Below are 20968 nucleotides of genomic sequence, written 5' to 3' on the forward strand. Positions count from 1 at the left end.
CCCCCTGCTCAGAACAGTGCTGCAAAATGCACGCGAGTGACGTCACAGCCACCGTGCACACGCCACAGAGTGTGCTCACGCAGATCTGACGGGACAGCCTACCACACACCTGCGTCACGTGGTCCACCTGGTCGCTCGCAGGCTACAGACCTGCACGGCACGTTACTGCACGGACACTGCAGGCAGTGGCCACACAAATCGCTAGGTGACAGGAATGTTTCACCTCCATCGTAATCTCATGGGACCACTGTTTTACATGCGGCCTGTTGCTGACCGAAATGCCGTTATGTGGTGCATGACCATGTATTAAAATATAGATATTGAAATACAAAAAAATTGTTACAGAGTAAAGCATGTGTTTCTTCGTTAACTCGTTAATCAGCAAGATCTAGCCGCAGGTCTCATAGCCATCACAGTTTCAACGTACATAGTCAAGAGTGTAAATAATATTTGCAAAAACTGTCATGTGACATGTGATTTCTCTCCGGACAAGTCACAGGCACTGCTAATGTCACTGTGGTTTGTGGCCTATGTTCATTATTAAAGCAAACAGTGAATTTCAGTTAGAGTAATAACAATACAGATAAGTTTTTCCTATCCAAATGCACAGACCCCCTGAATGCTGTCCACAGACTGCCCACGGGGAAGCTTCTGGAGTGGGTGATGCCTGCGGGAAGGGCTGACGGCCACGTGAGGCTGGGTGGGTGGAGGGACCACGGCACAGCCATCCCAGCGAGGGCAGCTCTCGTGGACGACTGTGAGTACTTGGCACTTACTATGCGCTGACTTTGTTCTAAGTGCTTTGTATTAACTCGTTCAAGCCTCACGGCAAGCCTAGGAAGTAGGTACTGAAATAACTCCTATTTGGCAGATGTGGAAACTGGGCATGGAGGAGTAGGTGATTAGGCAAAGGCCACACAGCCACCAAGCAGCAGTGCAGGGACTTAAACGTGGGCGGTCCAGCTCCAGGGTCCTTGCGCTGAACCGGAAGCTATGCTGCCTGTCAGCGCTGAGTGTCCACTCAGGGACGCCCGGGGCAGGGGCTGCAGTCCCCCGGCCTCGCGCAGAAGGGGCACCAACGAGAGGGACAGCAGGAAGCGAGAATGGGGAAGGCTCGAGGAGAAGGGAGGAAAACGAAAAATCAAAGGGCTCCCGCCTCCTCTTCTGTCTCTTGCTAACCAGGAAAGAGGTGCCGTTGGCCCAGGTGGGGTGAAGGGGACCCAGGGATGAGCCACGTCCTGACCCTCACCCGCTGCCCTGCCCCACTCCTTCCTCTTCCTCTTCCCCCGTCCCTCCTTCTTCTCCCTCCTCCCCCTTCCTCCTCCTCCCCCTTCCTCCCTCTCCCCCCAGCTGCCTTTGGATTTCCTTACCCGCTCAGGACACCCAGCACCAGGTTGAGGATGAAGAAGGATCCCAGCAGAATGAGGGTGACAAAATAGATCCAGGGCCACTCATTCCCGATGGCATCGTTGACCTGGTTGGGACAGAGGTGTGAGGTCCATGCTCTGACGTGGGGGCCTCAGGTCTCCATCCCTGAGTCTGCCCATCAGATTCTGCCTGACCCTGGGGGACAAGGTGAGAAGCCACCTGTGACCAGTGAGGAGATTTTTTTCTAGGCTGAGGACCCAGGGTGTGGGCAGGGAGGACCTCCCAAGGGGGACCTTGCTGACGGTCTGCCTGGCCCAGGCAAGAACTGGCCCATTTTCCCTCCAACCCTGGGGCTCTCCCATCACCTCCCGACTCTACGTCCAGTCGATTGCTCTACAGCTAAGGTTTTTCAAAATGAACAACCTCTGTGACCCTGGACGTGTCACCTAACACGTTTGGGCACCATTCCCATCTGCCTGATGACAGTATTGACACGTGCTCTCTCTCCTCGCAGACATGAAATAACACACGTGACAGCCCTTTGACGTTCTAATAATTTGTTCCCCTAACACTCACTTACAAGGAATATTTATACTAATCCTTTGTATTTGCGAAGCATTTGACAGTTTCACAATTTCCCTTCCACAGGCAGGGCCACGTTGTGATTAAGATTTCTGGTTTGGAGCCAGATGGATTAGAGTTTAATTCTTGGCTCTGCTGTTCACCAAATTCATAACCGTGGGCAAGGTACTTAATCTCTCTGAGCCTCAGTTTCCTTATCTGTGAAATGGAAGCCATGCCTTCCATCGTTAGAAGATAGAATAAGAAATGTCACCTAGCTCTTAACAACACCAAATAAATAACACACTCTTGTGTAGCGTTGAGTATGCGCCAGGCACAGCTGTCATTCAGTTAATCCTCCCGCTAACACTGTGATGTGGACAGTGTTACTGTCCTTGTTTCACAGATAAGGAAACTAATATCTAAGCATATTTACAGGGAAAGCAGTCTCGCAGCGAGTGGCGAGGACTCAAGGGCCCTTCATTTTTCAGGGAGTCTGAGGTTCTAGGGCCCGGAGCAGGCCCGTCAGAAATGAGTCGCTCACAGCCAGGCTTAGGGGAGAGTGAGGAGTTGAGACTAGAAGCCATGGAGGTCCCGGTTTCCATTCTTCGCCTGCCTGTCGGGTCCTAACAGACACACTGTGCCATGGGGATGCCCCAGAGGATGCTGGGACACACGCCTGGGGACGAGGTTCCCCAGGGAGGAGTGACAGGGTCGGTTCCTCAGGCACTCGGGTCGGTGACTGGCCCTCCCCGGAGGACTGGCAGCCTCCCGACCCAGCCCCTGCGGACGAGGGGAGATGGTTCCGGCGCAGACCCACCCAGTAGAGGACGTCGGTCCAGCCCTCCATGGTGATGCACTGGTACACGGTGAGCATGGAGAAGCCAAAGTTGTCGAAGTGGGTGATGCCGTGGTTGGGCCCCGGCCAGCCGCCCCGGCACTCGCTGCCGTTGATGGTGCACCGGCGCCCCGAGCCCATCCTGGCGCAGGGTGACGGCTCCTCGTTCTCCACCGTGGCCACGATGTCTGGAGGCAGAAGGCAGAGTCAGCATCAGACGACAGTAGGGGAGGACGGGGACAGGAGAAAGGTGCCTCACAGCAGTTTGCAAGAGTGGAGCAATCGGTCTAAAGACACTCAGTGGCAAATGCGACAACCTGCCCCATGTGGAGCAGATGGCGACAGGTGAAGAGAAATGCTTGGAGCCCCGGCCTCGGCAATGGGTGTCCACGGGCAGAGTAACCGTGTCTGAGGCCCCAGGGCCTCATGGGGCCTCTGCCTCTAGGATTAACTGTTCTGCGAAGTGCAACTTACGAAACAAGAGTGATGCAAGTGTCGTTTGTACCCACAGAGCTTTAAACAAGGAGGCTGCTGCCCGGCTGGAGTGGGGTCGGGGTGGGGGCTCACGTGTTCTGCCTTGAGGGCTGTCTGGGGACCAGTGGAGCTGCCCCCCCAGGACTGGGCTGAGCTGCCCAAGACACCCAGCTGAAGGGGCAGGGCTGCTCTCCGGGGAAGATCCCCCGCCCCGGCCTGAGCCTATGTTCCTCTTTGTCCGCTTGGATGGTGCTTTCCTGTCTCTGAATCCTGCATTTTTGATGCTGTCCTGGGTCCCTTTACCTTAGGAGGTTTTGCAGTCTCCTTTCGTGTTCAGAGATTAGCGCAGCCCATCAGGACTGGGACGCCCCGCCTCACCCACACCGACCACGCGGGGGCGCAACCCGCCGACACGGAAGGGAGAGGACACGGACCCCGCGGAGTCACTAGCCCTGATCCCAGAGAAGCTGCTGGTCGGCATTCATCACGACCTCGGGGTCAAGGTGTAACAGAAAGTCCCCTCCTGTCTGTCCTGGCAACGCTTATTACGGGATGTAGATTGTTACGGTGATGGGAAGGGCTGATATGGGAGGGGTCTACGAACAGAACCACTGAAACTTTGCCAGACTTCACTCCTGTGGGTTGGGTTTGGCGCTGACTGTGCCCTCGTCGTCAGTGGGCGCGAGGAGGTGAGCAGAGTCTCCTGAGACGCTGCAGGCCGAGGGGGATTAGTCTGGTGAGTTAGAAGAGCCAGGGGAGGGCCTGTCCCAGCAGAGGTCGCCTGAGGACCCCAGTGTAACTAACGCTCGGCTGAGACTGAGGCCAGGTCCCCGCGCGCTGGGGTCGCTGCAGAGTAGCAAGTCTCAGCCTGCGGGACCCGAGACCCTTGAGGGGTGTCCGCCTGGTCGAAACTGTTGTCATGCTACTACTAAGACGTCATTTGTCCATTTGCCTGTCATTCTCCCCAGAGGCTGCGTGACGTGTGATGTCACAACCGGACTGCATGCAGAAGTAGATGTGAGATCCACCTTCCGCTTATCAAATTTTAAAAATTTTAAAGAAAAATAAAATAAAATGGAGATAATATCATATAAAACAAAAAAGAAGTAGGTGTGAGAATCCAACAGACTTATCAAGCCAGGCATTAAAGAGATTTATAAAAAAAAAATCTAAAACAGTGTCACCACTCTTCTCGGTAAATATTTTTGGGTTTGGAAAATATATTTATTTTTCGTAAACATACATTATTTATGTTTGCATGTCATGGGTTTATTGCTGTCCTTTGAAAAGAAATTAATAAATTAGTATCATGACATTTTTCTCAGTTTTCATTTGTAAATACCGTGACTATCAACAGACCAAACCTACACAAACAAAAGCTCTTTTCAGGCCTCAGTAATTTGTTGAGACTGAAAAGGGATCCTGAGGCCAAAAAGTCCGAGAACTGCTGGTTTACAAAGTTTAGCTCAAATATATCTGGGCCTCGATGTGGGTTGTTTCTGACAACTGAACAAATGGCTCAGACGGACGCTAAGGCTACGGCTGCAAGAGAAAGAATCCACACAAATAGAAATTCAGGCTTGTCCCAAGCCCGTGTCTCCATCCACCACCGGCCCAGAAAGCCTGGAAGATACCACGTCATAGGGGGTGGGAGGGTGTTCCGGAACAAGCCACGGCCCCGGCCCCTGCTCACTTCCCTTGCTCGCTGACCCTGGAGGAGCTGTCCTTCCTCCGACTCCCCTCGTCCAGGAGAAACCCCTTCCCAAGGTCGACAGGTGTGGGAGGCAACGGCCGAGCCCTGGGGCTCCCTCACTGGGGGGAGTGGCGCCCCCCTCTGAGTTTTCCTAGGAACTCTCCCCCCTCCCCAGCCCGCCAGGAGCTCACCTGTGCCAATGAAGTAGCAGGTCTTGTGCATCTTGCCCTTGAAGAGCTCCAGCCCAATGATGGCATAGATGATGACCATAAAGAGGACCAGCAGGGCGATGTGGAACAGCGGCAGCATGGCCTTGAAGATGGAGTTGAGGACCACCTGCAGGCCTGCAGCAGGCAGGGAAGGGGGAAGAGGAGTCATCACCCCTCTTGGTCTCACGGCTCTCCCTCTCTATAAACCCGGGGGAGCCCCTGGCATGCCAAGGAAGGAGGGGGCCCCAGCACTGGGGACAAGGGAGCAGGCTGGGCGGGGAGGAGGGGTCCACAGAGGCTCGGCCACGCACTGGGCACCCCTGACACCAGCCGCAGGGGTCTGAGCACTCGGAAGGCCCTCAGGGCCTTGACGTCCAGGCCAGCTCCTTTGCTGCTCATAGGCGCTGTGTTGCTCTGGATGACGTTAACCTGTTCCAGAATCACCGTGAAGACCCTAGAGTGGAGAAGAGGGAGAGGAGGGGCCCGGGGTTTGCATAAGCTTCTGTCCCAGTGGCCTGGGACCCCGTGTGGGTGCAGGGGACTGTGGAAAGGCCTAGGGGTGAGATGGCGAATACAGTCCCCAACTGCTAACTCTGGCAGGTTGGTCGTGCCTGTCTGGAGAATTTTCTTTAAAGAGACTGTGAGATCAAGTTCAGACTCAGTGAAAAGGGTATTGTGACCCATCTGTGATGGGTGCTGGAGGGGGCTGAAGGACGTTTGCCACAAGCACAGTCCCTGGTGGGCAGAAGGTGACCTGTCAACCCCTCACTCGATAGTGACCCAGAGAAGAAATTCCAGAGCAAGTTCTCCCTCTGAGCTTTTCCTCATGTTGCACTTTTTTTTTTTAAAGACAGAGTCTTGCTCTGTCGCCCAGGCTGGAGTACAGTGGCACGATCGTAGTTCAGTGCAGCCTCAAACTCCTGGGCACAAGGGATGCTCCTGCCTCAGTCTCCCAGCCTCCGGAGTAGCTGGGACTACAGGTGTGTGCTACTACACCTGGCTAATTTTTTTTTTTTTTTGAACAGACGAGGTCTCACTACATGGCCCAGGCTGGTCTTGAACTCCTGGCCTCAAGAGATCCTCCTGCATCAGCCTCCCACAGTGCTGGGATTACAGGTGTGAGCCACCATTCTGGCCTGCACTTTCTGATAACGCCCTTTTATTTTCTTTCCTGCTCACCCCCTCCTCCTCTCTCAATTTACTCAAATTTCCACTATCCTTTGAAGTCCACTTCAAATTCCTTTTTCAGACCCCTTCTTCTGCCAGCTGAACCCCTGGGACACACTGTGTATGAGACAATGATGCTCTGTGAGGCATTGTTTTCTGACACTCTGTCATTCTGTACACATTTGTCTTGGCTTCCAACCAGGGCAGTTCACACAGTGCAGAGGCTGACTCACAGAAATCTATTTTCCCCACTGTGCCTAAAGCAGCACTGGACAGTTAGCAGGTGCCCAGCGTAATACTTACTGAATTGAAGGACAGCATACTGGTTACGAGTGCAGCCTTTGGAGCCAAGACTGACTTAGTTTGAATCCTGGCACTGCCCCCAGCTAGCTGTGTGACCTTGGGCAAGTTGCTTGACTTTTCTGTTCCTTAGCTTCCTTATCCATAAAGTGAGGGAAACAAGAGGATTGTTGCACATAGTAAGTGCTTGATAAATGCTGCTGTTATAATCAGTTGGTCCTTACTAAAGGTAATGTTATGGGCCGAACTGTGTCCCCTCAAAATTCGTATGTTGAAGCCCTAACCCCCAAGTACTGCAGGATGTGGCTGTATTTGGAGACAGGGCCTTTTAAGAGGTGATTAAGTTAAGACGAGGTCACTGGGGTGGGCCCTGATCCAATGTGCCTGGTGCACTTATCAGAAGAGGACATTTGGACACGCAGCGGGACGCCAGGGGTGCACAGGCACAGAGGAAACACCGTGTGAGGACACGGTGAGAAGCCGGCCATCTGCAAGCAAGGGGAGAGTCCTCAGGAGAAACCAAGGCTGCCAACACCCTGACCTGGGACTTCCAGCCTCCAGAACTGTGAGAAAATAAATGTGTGTTGTCAAGCCTCCCAGTCTGCGGAACGCTGTTACGGCAGCCCTGCTGAACGAATACAGGTTGCTAAGGGTCCGTTTCTGTGAACCCAAATTGCAGGTACTTGATACAGGTCCGTGGAGTAAATGAATAAATGACAAAAGTTGAAAAACCTGTGGACACCCAGAAGCTGCTGGCCACTGGAACCACACCCGCCACGTCCCACTTTGTGCGATGGGAAGAGGATAAAGGGAGTTACAGCACCTGGCCGGGGAAGGGGCGTGCTACCTGCCCGCAGGCAGCAGGGTGATGCTGCACTCTCCCCCAACACTGACCGCACCCCTGTGGGCTTGGCTTGGTGCAGGCTGCTTCCTGCAGAGGTTGGCACAGTGCTGGGGCTCCTGCCCACCTCTGGGATGTGGGGGTGCTGGCAGGGCACAGAGGCCTCGGTGGGGGTCTGACCTCCGATCCCCCCGCACCCAGGTCTCACCCCAGGAAGACAATGGTGAAGTCCAGCACGTTCCAGCCGCTGCGCAGGTAGGCGTCCTGGTGGAATAGGAAGCCGTAGGCAATGATCTTCATGGCGGCTTCGATGGAGAAGACGATGAGGAAGAAATACTCCAGTTTCTCCTGTGGGAACAAACATGGTCACACCACTCCTCTGTGCTCGCTCTCTCCCCTCCGGCCACCGTGGATTCCCTGCTGTTCCCCAGACGCACCTGCCTCAGGACCTTTGCACCTGCACTCGCTGATCCCTCTGCCTGCAATGTCCCAGCCCCCACAGTGCCACCTCCTCAGGTTCTACAGGTCTTGACTTAAAAGTCGACCCTGCTGAGGCCTCCCTGGCCACCAAGTGCAATCTGAGCCACCTCCAGCATTTAATTCTGTCTTCTTAGCATTTATCCCTCACTTAATCACACATATATTCTTATGTTGTTCATTATCCATCTTCCCCACTAGCGTATGAACTCCAGGAACTGTGGGGACTTTCATCCACTTTCTTTATAACTCTACTTGCGGGGCCTAGAATTGGACAGTGCGTGAATGACCTGGGCTAGCCCCAAAGTGAAGGTCCCCGGTGTCTCCGGTGTGGGTATCTTTCTTCTCCCACCATCTGGTGGGCTGACAGGTGGGAGTGGGGCGGGTTTCTCAGAACTCCGGGGCCTTCCCTTGCTGGTCAGGGTTGCCCTTTAATTCATTTTCCTGTCACCTCCCCCGCCCACACCACCTGCCCCCAGCAGGCACTTACAGGGCACAGGCACTGCTGTGCAGGGTGGGCGGAATGCGGGGTGCACTGTGGGGGGCCCTGCAGGTAAGAGGCCGGGGCACCAGCACAGCCCCGCCCTGCAGAAGGCCCTTCCCCAGGAGCCTGATCTTCCGGGTTACCCTACCTTTCGCCCCGTCATCCTTGCCTCTCCTCGGGGACCAGGCAAGAGTTACTTCTAACTGCGAAGGCAGGTCCCCTCTGTCAGGGCTCCAGGCTGAAACTGCTCTCCTTGCAGCCATCCAAACCCTGGCTTGGTGGCTTCCAAGAGCTTTGGCCCCCCTGGGCCTCCCCAGACAAGTAGTCTCTGCAGGGGGTGTTGACCCAGCCGCTGCCGGGGCCAGGCTGCAGCACTGCACGGCTCCAGTGTGCGCATGCGTGTGTGCGTGCATGCGTGAGCGTGTGCATGTGCATGTATATGTGTGTGTGCGTCTGTGTGTGCGTGTGCATGTGTGTGAGTATGCGTGTGTGCACGCGTGTGCATGTATGTGTGTGTGCATGTGTGTGTGTGTGTGCATGTGTGTATCTTGACTGGTGCCTCCTGGAGTCACACAAGGGAGCCCACAATCCAGCCCCCCACTCATCATTGGTCACCAACACCCGCCCCCATGAAAGCATCCCCTGCGACCAGGGCCTTTCCCCTCTGCACGCTGTGGAGGCACAACTCACGCTCCGGATTCACAGTGTCTCTACTCTGGGTGGAGCCTGACTGGGGAACTGGCCACCCCACCAATGATTCGAAAGAGTATTTTTACTTCCAAGTGGGTAGGTGTGGGCGGCCAGGAAAAAGGTTTCCAAATGGCTCAGTAACATGCATATGGCCCCAGAAATCTCCAAACTTGTCATTCAGAGAATTTTCCTGAAAGCATAGCCTCCCCTTCCATATTGAGGGGGAAACTGAGGCTACACAGACTAAACTCACCTTCCCTAATCTTACCCCTCATTCCTTCTACTCATTTGTAATCCCAACCGTTCTCCTTCTTCCAGGAAATGACAAAATGAGGATTAAAATGCAAAGCTGTGCCATGCTGCTGCCAGACAGAGACTGTGCCCAGTGCCGGGTGGGAACCGTGGGTGACCTGCTCCGTGGACTGGAGATGCAGGGGGAGGTCTGGACACCCTCCCCGCTGAGGGAAGTGGGGCGGAGGCGACCATGGAGGGTCTCCTTGGAAGCGGGTGGGTGGTCTCCCCTCCCCGCAGGGCAGGCTTCCTGGGCGTCAGGCACACCACCGAGGGAAAGGCGCCGGGCAGAGAGTGAAGTCGAGTCAGCATTTAAATCTGCAGGTTGCTGCAGCCCCAAGGAGACAGACAGGAGAAGTGGGCTTGAGAGGAAGAAAAACAGGGCCCAAAATAGAAGCAGTGCTCACAGGCCGGGCGGCCAGCCACGTACACCGGAGAGCTGCCCGCACCTGCCACTGCCTGTCCCACTGCTGCCCGGCTCAGAGAGCGCTTGTCGGGGGCTGTGGGCCGCAGATGGGGTCACTCGGGTTGCACAGCCTGCTGTCCCGAGGCCCGGCTCTCTCCTCCACACTCCCTGCAGCCCAGTCCCGGAGTGCCTGCAATGACAGGTCACCACCGCACGACCCCTGTGTGTGCCCAGCACGGGCCCTTGCCCGGGGGAGATGGGAGAGGGATGTGCCCATTCTTGCACCATAGGAACAGTGTCGTCAGCGTCACGCTGGGTGGGGCCCACAGCCTCTCCAGCCTGGGCTCAGTCTGTCACAGAGGGGTGAGGGGCAGTCAACCCACAGACACTTACTAAGCTCTAGACGTACTGCCTTGAGCAAGGCCTGGCTGTTTCTCCCCGATCAGAGTCATCGACTGTCCCTAAAACATGCAGTTTCCTTCAGCAGCCCTCGAGACCCTGCCATGGCCGGGGAGGGGCAGCAGCTGCATGGCATGCTGGCTCTCGCCGGCATGGCTCTGGGCAGGTTTCTAAGTCTCCGTGAGCCTCAGTTTCCTCACCTGCAACACTGCGATAATGCTAACTAGTAATAGCTTTTAGAGTCAGCCAGAGCATGAAATGGCACCTCGTCAGTGTCCACCCCTGCCTGGCACTTACCAAACGCTCAGTGAATCACAGCTGTTCTCATTAGACACCCGGGCCCTCGGCCAGGTCTGTTTTCCGCCTGTGCCGGGTCCTGCCTGTTTCCACTGAGTTCTGTCCATTCTCTCGGCTCCCCCGGGCTTCGCTCTGTCGCACCCCAAACTCAGCATGGGCCACACTGAACTCCGCTCCCCAGGGAACCTGCTCTTCCTCACCCGCCCCTGTCCCGGCCAGCGGCACTCAGTCGCCCAAACCAGACCCCCACGGGGGCCTTTCCAGACTCCTCCCTCTCGCTTTCCCGGGTCCCACGACGCCCAGGTCCAGGCCTTTCCACCCGTCACGTCTCCACATCCATCTCCTCCTGTCCTTCTGCACCCCTCGGCCCCCGTTTGACCCGTGGTGATCCGCTGCCACACCCACCTCCTCCCCCGGCCTCCTCCATACACTTCCGGCCTCCTCCACACACTTCCGGCCTCCTCCCCCGGCCTCCTCCATGCACTTCCGGCCACCTCCTTGCCCAGGCGTCTGCGGGGGCTCCGCACGGCTCCCAGACGCGACCCGCTGCTTTCCCAAGGCACGCAAGGCCTTCCGTGACACGCCCCAGATGAGGTCTCCGGGCTCCCCCCACCCATTGGTCGTGCCACCAGGCATGTGGATGACTTTCAGGCCCCCCAGCTCCCCGGCTGCCCCAGCCTCTGTGCCTGTGCGCCCCCGGTACACCCCCCAAGCAGACCCTTGTCCCTTAAGATCCTCTGACCGCCCACGCCCCCCGGGAGAATCAGTCCTGTGTGTCCCCACCATCCCCATAACACTGTGCTGCTCCTCACTGCCTGGGCCACGCCTGTCCCCTTGCGACACGTGTGCGGCCTCACGCGTGTCCCTGACTGGGGGGATTCCCCGTGGTTTCCCTGCTCCAAGGACAGAGAGAGGTGACGCTTCCCCGTCAGTAATACCCAGCGTGACCCTCCAAAGAAGGCTTCTCAGGGTGTTGGTGGTGGCTGAGGGGAGGTTTTGTGGCTGAAAACCCCCGCTGGTGGCCCTGACGCCCTTCCCATGGGTGTATGTTCCCCCCACACCCAGCTGAAAATACCTGGGCTCAGGGCTTGTGCCCTGCTGGTCCCTCTGCCTGGGATGCTCTTCCCCAGGTATCCATGTGACTCACTGTCTTCTTTCTTTCAGATCCCAACTTGAATGTCACCTTATCACTGAGGACCTTCCTGTCCCCTCCCCCACTGTCTGTCTTCTTATCCTGCTTTATTCTTCTTTTTAGCAGTTGTCAAGGCTTGACTTGCTATTTATTTATTTATCTATTTATTTAACTGTCTCTCCTGTTCTGAACATAAGGCCCATGAGAGCAGGACTTTGCTCTGTCACTGCCGTGTCACCTGCATGTAGAACAGCGCCTGCCCCATCTGTACTTGTGATCGAATGAATGAGCCATGTCCCCGGGCACCCGCACTCCAGGTGCCGTGGGCCAGCACTGTCTACACACTGCCGTCAGCACTGGGACAAGGTCGGTGTACACGGCGAGGAAGCATCTGGAAAACTGTATAGCAATTTGCAGCCACTTCCAAGCATGTGGGTGGACTATAGACGCATCTGGGTTTGCTAAAGTCCCATGCGAGTCCCACGTGGCACCAGCTGTGAAATGGTCCCGTGCAGCAGGACCACGTATCCGTCCAGGATGGACTGGAAATTAAAAGCACCAAACTGGTCTTTCTCCACAGATCACCTGAGAGGCTCTGCTCTACAGAGCATCATACTGCCCGGCACGTCGTAAGTGCTCGAGAAATGTCTGCTGGGTAAATGAACAGCCGTGACCTCCGCTGCGGCCTGATTCCAGGCAGGTGTGGCCTTGCGGTCCCCATTCCCAAGAAGAGACACCGGGCCTCAGGCCCTGACACTAGAGCAGGGGACACAGTCCCTGACTCCCTGAACTCCTGAGCTCAGAGGAGGACCATGGGCCTGCAGGACTTAGTGACTTAATGAGGGCCCTTTCCGGATAAGAGCCTTTATTGCCAAACGTCCCCTGCAAGGGGATTCTTATCCCTCCACAGACAGGCCTCTAGCTGGGGCCCCCTGTGGCCACACTTGGCTGGAGGTAGGCCTGGTGTGTGACCCTCACCCGCAGGCCCTGTGCCTGCTCCCAGGGCCGCTGGAGCCAGGCACCCCCAAAGTCCTGGGCTGAAAAAAGCAGGGCTGGGACCGTGCGTCCCCCCACCCTCCCGCTGCCTCTATTTTCAGGCCGAGTCCTCCATCGCCAAGGGTCAGCCAGCCCTGACTGCCCCTCCCACGCCGCCATGCACTGGGCTTCGTGGGAAGACTGTGGGGGCCGCCTGGGCTCCCCTCCAAAGGGCGCTGCCCAGCACCAGCCTCCCCGTCTGGGCCCACAGAGGCAGCTGCCTCCACGTCTTCTTCCCCTGCATTCCTGCCGCAAGCACCGTGGCCCGGGCGGGACTCCAGTCGCCTGGTCACTCGTGTCCCCCTTGGAGGGCTCTGGGATCTACAGAGCCCGCAGAAAGAACCTTACCAGGGAGGTCTGGGGAGGGGCTGGCAGAGGTGACAGAGTGGCCGCAGCTGGAGGGCTCCCTGGGAAGAGGCCCGGCCACCGCGCAGCTGCCCTGCCACCATGACGACCCCTGGCCCTCAGAGTCTCCTCCCTTAGGGCCAAGGCTTGGTGACCTGCTCAGACACAAATCCTGGTGCTGCAGGGAGGCATTCGACTCATGTTTGCTGTTAACTCTTTTAAGGCTCCTGTGCACTTCCAGGGGTCAAAGTGGGTTTGGCTGAGGGGGAGGGAGCTCAGGGTGTCTGTAGGGAGCTCAGGCAGAGCAGGGGCTGGGTGTGGGTGCCCCCAAACCCCCTGCACCCCAGGGGCCTCCCAGCAGGCCTGGGGCAGGCCGCACAGGTATGCTATTAGAAGATGCTGTCACAGGGTTATGCGGGCTGCCCTCCTTGCCTCCGCCCCTGGCTTCTGTTTCTAAAGCCCGAGATCCCCCCAAGGTTGGGCGGTCTCCAGGGTAGAGCCCACGGTGCCCTGAGGAGGCGGCCAGGTCTGGGAGGAGGCGCTGGGGCCCTCAAGAAAGCAGGGTCCAGCCTCATCCAGGATTCCTGACTTAACCTGTCACCTGTCACCTGAGCACTGCCAGGGCCTGGGCACACCCCCAGCGCCAGCGGGGTAGTGGGAAGCACCGAGAATAACCGCAATCGCAGTTCTCTCCGTCCAGTGCAGCTGGTTGGTAGGAATAAATGACATTTCTTGCGCACCTCAGTGTGGACCGAGGCTCGGTCCTGCCACGCGAGTGTTTTTGATTCCCCAGATGAGGACAGTGAGACTCAGAGGGGACGTGAGGTGCGAAGGCCACGACAGCCCCCGCCTGCCGCCGCTGAGCGCATGTTGTTTCTGCTACGCCAGCCCGAGAAGCTGGCCGCTGTGGCCACATGTCACAGGTGTCCAGGGCTCTGGTGTCTCCGTGACCACCTCAGCCTCCCGGTTTGGAAAGTGACCGCTGGGCAGTGAGGGAAGTGGCTATATTTGGCCGGATGAACCCTCACCCAAGTAGGCGTGAGCGGAGTGGGCCTCCCTTGCCCTCCCCCCGCCCGACGGGCTGGCACTCCCCTCCCCCTCCCCCATGGGGCACCCCCTCATGGCAGAGCCAAGCTCCTCGCAGACGAGCCAGGGTTGTCTAGGTGTGGGGACAACAGGGCTGGGAGTCCCGGGAGGGGACTGTACGCCCAGGGGGAAGGCGGTGAGGAGAACGCAGAGGGCTCAGCCTGGGAGGGGGGAGACCGGCACCGTCTTGGGTCACAATGACACGAATAGCTCAGCCTTATCACGCACCCACTTCTGTGCAGGCCCTGTTCTGGCCACATACACACATTTAATCCTCACCGGAACCCTGTAAGGTAGGTACCCTTGCCCCCATTTCACAGATGAGCAAACTGAAGCACAGAGGGGTTGAGTAATTTCTCCAGATCACACAGCTACCAAGTGGCAGAGCCACAGTGTCTACCCAGACAGTTTGATTCCAGACTCCGTGGTCTCAAGCGCCACGCCATGCTGGGGAGGGAAAGAAATGGCATGACTGGGACATCAGATCCCGCCCCCAACCCGCCCCAGGTCTGTCCTTGCCCCCCGGGCCTAGGCTCAGTGTGACTTCGGCTGTGGCTGTTAGTGCTGGGTGGGCAGAGAAGGAATGGAGTGAACGTTTACCGGGCAGCTCCCACCTTCCAGGTTGCTGTACTCATGGATAGGACAGGCCTGGAAGGGCGGGGACTGTGGTGTCTGCTCACAGATGGGGGAACAGGGGTTCCGAGGGTTTGGGATCCTGCCAGCTGCAGTCTAGACGGGAGGTGGGTCGGTTTGACCTGAGAGCCTGTGCTTTGCCAGGGTCCCCGGAACATGGCACAGCTTGGGCAAGGGGCCCAGGGTTTCTCCTAAGGTGTTTGTTGCTCAGCTACTAGGGTGCCCACAGCCCCTTGCCCTGGTGTGAAGGGGCGTGGCCTGGGGACATGCTAAGTGCCTGGAAAGGGGAGCGGCGTCCCTGCAGGGGGGTGGGGGGGGGAGGGCAGGCTCCCAGGTGGAACCGAAACCCCGGCTTTCGCTCCATTTCGACAGCCCTTTGTGGGGCACCGCCAGTCCTCTGTGCAGCGGCCCAGGCGTGAGGTGCCTGCGCAGGTCCTGGATCACTGAAGGGCATGGCTAGGACTGGGGTCCTTCTGAGGCCCCAGCCTCCCCACATGGCGAGGCGGAGTGGGCTGCTGGCCACAGGACTTGGCAGGCACATTCCAGACCCTATAAAAAGACAAATGCCCCGGCTGCCAGAGGCCGGGCTCCAGCCCCGTGGAGGACGCTCTGCAGCAACCTGAACCTCAGGAATGTAGCAGGGGCCTGGTGGAGTGGGCGGCCGCGCTGCAGCCGAGGAGGGGCCGGCTGCACAGCAGTCCTGCTGAGCCCACCCTGCCCGCCCCTCGTGGGCAGCAGGCAATGTCCACTTAAGGAAAATCACAAAACCATCCAGAACCTGGAAATAAGGCACAGGGAGGGCGCCATAGCCTTGCAATATCATGCCGGAGCATTCTGTAACAGGCCTGGCCGAGGATTATGTCATTACCTGGGTCAGGGTTTCTCAACCTCGGCCCTATAGATATTTTGGTCCAGACAGTTCTTTGTTGGTGGAGGGGGAGCTGTCCTGTGCATTGCCAGATTTCTGCTTCTAGCCCCCCAGATGCTAGTAGCACACATCTCCACTCCCACCCCACCCCCTCACAATTCCAGACATTGCCAATGTCCCCGGGGGTGGGGGGACAGAACTACTCCCCCTCCCCAGTCCCTTGAAAACCACTGACCTAGGGGAATGTACCTTTGTTTAACTCTCACTATTCTGCTTCTACAGATGCAAATGATTTCTGCCTGATAGATAATCCCAGTGGTTACAATTTTATTGCCCTGTAGGACATTAACCAGCTTGGTATCTAACCGGGCAGTCCCATTCCATCTTTCTGTCTCCATTATCATGTAAATTCTGTTCCTCTAATTCCCTTGAACCCAGCTTTACCCTCCTGCTTGCTCTCTTAGGAGCTGAATTATTCTTTGACATATGTTCCTTCTATACTTTACTCAGTTAAACATAATTTTTTGAAAATCATCCTTTGATACAGGATTGCTCTGAGGATGAAATGATACGATGTATTTTTTTTTTTTTTTTTTGAGACAGAGTCTCGCTGTGTTATCCGGGCTAGAGTGAGTGCCGTGGCATCAGCCTAGCTCACAGCAACCTCAAACTCCTGGGCTTAAGCGATCCTCCTGCCTCAGCCTCCCGAGTAGCTGGGACGACAGGCATGCGCCACCATGCCCGGCTAATTTTTTCTCTATATATATTTTAGTTGACCAGATAATTTCTTTCTATTTTTAGTAGAGACGGGGTCTCGCTCTTGCTGAGGCTGGTCTTGAACTCCTGACCTCGAACAATCCACCCGCCTCGCCCTCCCACAGTGCTAGGATTACAGGCGTGAGCCACCGCGCCCGGCCGATACGATGTATTAATAGCAAAAGCACTGCTTGCCATTTCTAGTCTCTGCCCAATAATTAGTAAGTCTGATGGTTGTTGTTTGCCCCTCAGGCCGGCCAAGGCTGGAAGGATGACCCTGTCCCATAAAGGGAGCAGTCCTGCCCACACAGCCAACGGGGCATGTGTAGTGAGTTAACCCCTCTGTGCTGCAGTTTACTCATCTGTACAATGAGAAAAATGCTGCCTGGTGGGCATGCAATGTGATACTACATAAAAAGCACTGGGACGGCACACTAGAACGGCATCAACAAATACTGGATGTTGCTGTTGTTATTGACAGTGATGAGTTGTTGGAGGACGGGGTGGGGTGATTAGAAAAGTCCTTAGGATGAGTTGGATGTTTCAAGGAGAGAAGATGAAGGATTAAAGAGAAATCAGAGACAGGTGGGGGTGGGGCAAAGAGGACATTTTTATCTGAAATAATTCTTTGGCATAGCTGTTGGGGGTTACACCCTCGGAATCTAGAACAATGTGGGGTCTCTGTGACCAGGGCACATGGCTGGGGACCCACCCTGAGGCACTGTGGGACCCTGGTGACAAAGCTCCTGACGTTGGCAGATGAGGCACCACAGCTTAGACGGTCCTGACTCACCCCGTTACTTCTGTCAAGTACGAAATGTCAGCCCGTTCTATAAATGGGGGATTTGTGTCCAAGAGCACACGGCTGGGGCAGGGATGGGCCTGGACACACCAACACAGGTTCCAGCTCCAGCCCATTTTCATAGCGGTCACGTCGTAAGGCTTCCCCCATCCACCAGGACGTCACCAACCCTGGATCCTCTGCTTGCCACCCCATGACCAGCTGTATGGTCCTGGAACTGTCCGCCCTCTCTGGGCCTCAGTTTCCTCTTCTGTTCCTGGAGGACCCCCAGACTTCCCCAGTGACACAGAGCAGGCGGAGTCAGAGGGGTACCCCGGCCCCAGGAAATCCACGGCTCCCAGCCCGTTACCCTCAGCGAGCGCTGCGGGGAGGATGCGGAGAGCAGGAGACGGCTCCTGCAGGGGCGCACCCAGGGGCCCCTCCCACGACCAAGGGTGCCGCCCCCCCCCCCGACTCTGCCTGGACACAAGGCAGGTGCAGGAAGCCTTCCTTGCCCCCGCCCTGCCCCAGCTGGCCTGGCATGTGCGGAAGTGAGGAAGCTCTGTCGTAACATGCTCAGACCTGCCACTTCCACCGCCTGGTCCGCAGACACAGGCCCCTGCATCTCCACACGGCTAAAGTCAAGCCCACCACATCCCTCCTCCCCACCCCGCCCGCTCCTCCCCCTGCTGCTGTCTTGGTGAGTGACATCGCCACCTGCCCTATGCGCCCTCTGACACCCAGTGTCACGTTGTCCCCTCCCCCACACCTGCATCCCCACGGCCAGTCACCATGGATTCCACCTGCCGGACCCCTCCCAACCCGCCTCGTCCATCCACCATGGCTGGCCCCTCAGTCCCACTCTCCCCCATTTCCTGCCTGGATGACTTCCCCAGGCTCTCTGCCCCATTCCCTGTGTCCCATCGCACCCCACTTCACCCCTGCCCCCCCGTACGCTACACGACAGAGGAGAGCTTGTCCTAACCCCCCGCATGACCCCTCCAGCCCTTTGCCCACGCGGCCCCTCTGCCCAGAGCCCCCCTCCTGCCAGGCCCTTCCACAGGGCTCTCCTTCCTCCCTAACCCCTCATCCAGGACCGGCTACCTAACTGGGGGACCAGTGCAAATGAAACTGTGGGACCCCATGTTCAAGAGTAGGAAATAAGCGCTGCTAAGGGTACTAAAATACAAGGCTTCCTCTTTCAGTCTTTCTCAGCCCACCATGGTGTGTTTTCGTTGCCTACCTGGAGTTGTGCGGGGCAAGTGCACCCATCCCGGGCACCCCGTCCCGACGGCCGACATCCTGTGCCCAGAGGCAGAGAGGTGGGGCAGGCACTTCTCTCGCACAGCCCTCCTCAGCCCGCAGCGGGCAGGCAGCACCCAGGGCATCGCAACCTCCGCCCCACGAGACACTCTAAGGACCTGGATGGGGGATGGGCCTGAGAGGCTCAACCTTGCAGGGTCACCCGCTGAGTGGGCTGTGGCACTGTCAGCCAGGGTGGGGACGATGGCAGCCATGCCCTACCTGAGACACCAAGGGACCCATGAACCCAACTCTGCTCCTCCCCACTCTCCCACCCAGGCCCCTGCCAGGTGGCCCAGGGCACCAGGGGCAGAATCAAGCCTTGAGGCAGGGAGGGGGCAGAAGGCAGGACCTTATGTGAGTCAGGGCTCCAAGATCCTGGTGCATGTGCCATTGTCTCAAGGGACCTCACTCACAGAACATAAATTCAAAGACAAGGTTAATGAAAATTTCAACGCTACAACCACCGAGCATCAAACCCCAAGCACAGGGCCCTTCTGCGCTTGGGGCCCTGCGGGCTGGCACAGGTCACACGCCCACGAGCCGGCCCCGTCCTCATCCTCAGGTCTCAGGGTAATCATCCCATTCTGGGGAAGCTTCCCTGACCCCAAGCCCAGCTCAGGCTCTCGTCCAGTGTGCTGGTATAGTGTCCCCAATTCTTGCACATTTCCCATTTCCACTACTTTAATCGGTTTCATTATAATTACCGTTTAATTGGTTTAATTAATTAAGCTCTGCGAAGACAGGAACTATATCTATTTGGTTCACAATCATATATCCCCAGTACGTGCCAGGGATGTGATAGGCATTAAATAAATATTTATTAAATGAGCGAGAAAGTTAATGCAGAACTGGTTTTTAGACCTCCCCTCTTAAAAACGTGGGTTATTCTGGATGACTGGAAAGTCCTCAACCTGTCTCTGATACCTACAAAGCAGCCAATAGGGTGAGAGAGAGACGGATACCTACGGTCCCTTCCTCCTGCTCTGTCTCCTCTCCTCTCTCTCTCGCTGGGTCTTGTAGAGACGAACACATAATTGACAAGGAAGAGAAAGGAGGCCTCAACCAGAAGCTGGCTGTGTGACCGTGGGCATCGCCTGCTCTCTCTGGGCTTCCCAGTAAAGGGTCCCTCACCGAACATTACTTTCCCACCATGCTCTGACATGCCAGGTGGCATTTGCTGCTTTGGAAATGTTTCTGGTCAGCTTTCTCTCTTCCAGGAAACTCATAATCCTGTATCAGTGAGCTCTAGACCTAACCCAGGGCTTTGCAACTCCAGTCCACAAACTAAGGGAAAACACACAGGACCAGGTGAAAGTTTTTAACGCAGCCGTTTTGTTTCAAGATGGAAGATGATGTAACCACTAAGGTGTAATTTAATATCTTCCAAGGAAGGTAGAGTTTCTTGCAAAAGTAATTAATTTCTTAAGGAGTACTAATGGAACTGAGGCCCTAAAATATAAAATCAGGAAGGGAGGGGTGGACCCAGAGCCCTCCCTACACCCAGGGACAGAGAGAACCAAGCCGTAGACGGCCCAGGCTCCATGAAACGCCTTCCGTGCCCGCAGAGATTGCGCTGGCCCTACCCACATTGAAGCCCACTCTCCTTCCACGCTCTGGAGCTCAGAGATTTTTCCACTCACAGCCAGCACACATTTAGAATCCTAGCTGCTCACCAGCTCAAGATAGATTCCCATGGAAACCAGCATAAAGGAGAGGCAGAGCTAGATAACCTTTCTGTCCCGCCCTGCATGCTCATCGGCCTCGTCCGCCCCCACCCTGCAGTTCAGGGCTGGAAAAAGCCCTGTTGAAACGATACATCCATTGCCCTGGCCCCTGCTGAGGCCAGTGTGTCTAAGAGGGCTTCCCCTCGAAGTCCCTTTGCTGTCACCCACCACCTTGGCAACAGGGCTGCACAGGAGCAGGTTCTAAAGTCGGACAGACCAAGTCGGAGGTCCCCCCACAAGACACAGATGTGGGGTGACCCTGAGCAAAGCACCTCAACTCTGCACCTCAGTTTCCTTGTCTTTTCAATGGGTCTAATGTTATTTACCCCACAGGGGTAGTTATGGGGATTAACTAATATAATTATGTAAAATATTTAGCACAGAGCCTGGCATTTAATGAGCACTTAATAAATGTTCACCAATTTTATTATTAATTAGCTGTTGGGCAAGTAAGTCCCTTAATCTCTCTAGGCCTCAGTGTTTCTCCTCTATAAAACAGAGTGACGCAGGGACACGGTAGGACAACTAATTCTTGAAAATCCCTTCCACCTTGGACGTTTTGTGGTCCTATGCGTGCGTTATTGGTGGGGGGTGGAGGAGAAGGTGGTGTTACAGAACCCTAAAACATGTTCTTCCTTCAGCTTCTCGATCAAACTCTTCCACGAAGGAAGCTCGACAGATGCCAGTTTCTTGGGGGTCATACCCAGGGAGGGGAACCAGCAGTCAACGCCAGCGCTCACCCGCTGACCTTGCTAAACTTCAACTTCCGCATCTGCCCAATGGGACTGCTTCATGCGGCTGTCGTGAG

At 56.4% G+C, this 20968-nt stretch overlaps 1 protein-coding gene across 1 annotated transcript in view; it reads right to left on the reverse strand.

The window, feature by feature from the left end:
• CACNA1S (calcium voltage-gated channel subunit alpha1 S) overlaps positions 1–20968 on the reverse strand; it is a 60373-nt gene that overhangs the window by 37253 nt on the left and 2152 nt on the right. The window contains exons 3-7 of the mRNA XM_045536055.1: positions 7660–7799; positions 5455–5597; positions 5126–5278; positions 2750–2955; positions 1371–1474 (exon numbers count right to left, since the gene is read on the reverse strand). Coding sequence (XP_045392011.1) covers positions 1371–1474; positions 2750–2955; positions 5126–5278; positions 5455–5597; positions 7660–7799 — 746 coding nt within the window. The remainder of the gene's footprint in view (positions 1–1370; positions 1475–2749; positions 2956–5125; positions 5279–5454; positions 5598–7659; positions 7800–20968) is intronic.

The sequence above is a fragment of the Lemur catta genome, chromosome 23 (genome assembly GCF_020740605.2).
Source record: "Lemur catta isolate mLemCat1 chromosome 23, mLemCat1.pri, whole genome shotgun sequence".
Taxonomy (NCBI): domain Eukaryota; kingdom Metazoa; phylum Chordata; class Mammalia; order Primates; family Lemuridae; genus Lemur; species Lemur catta.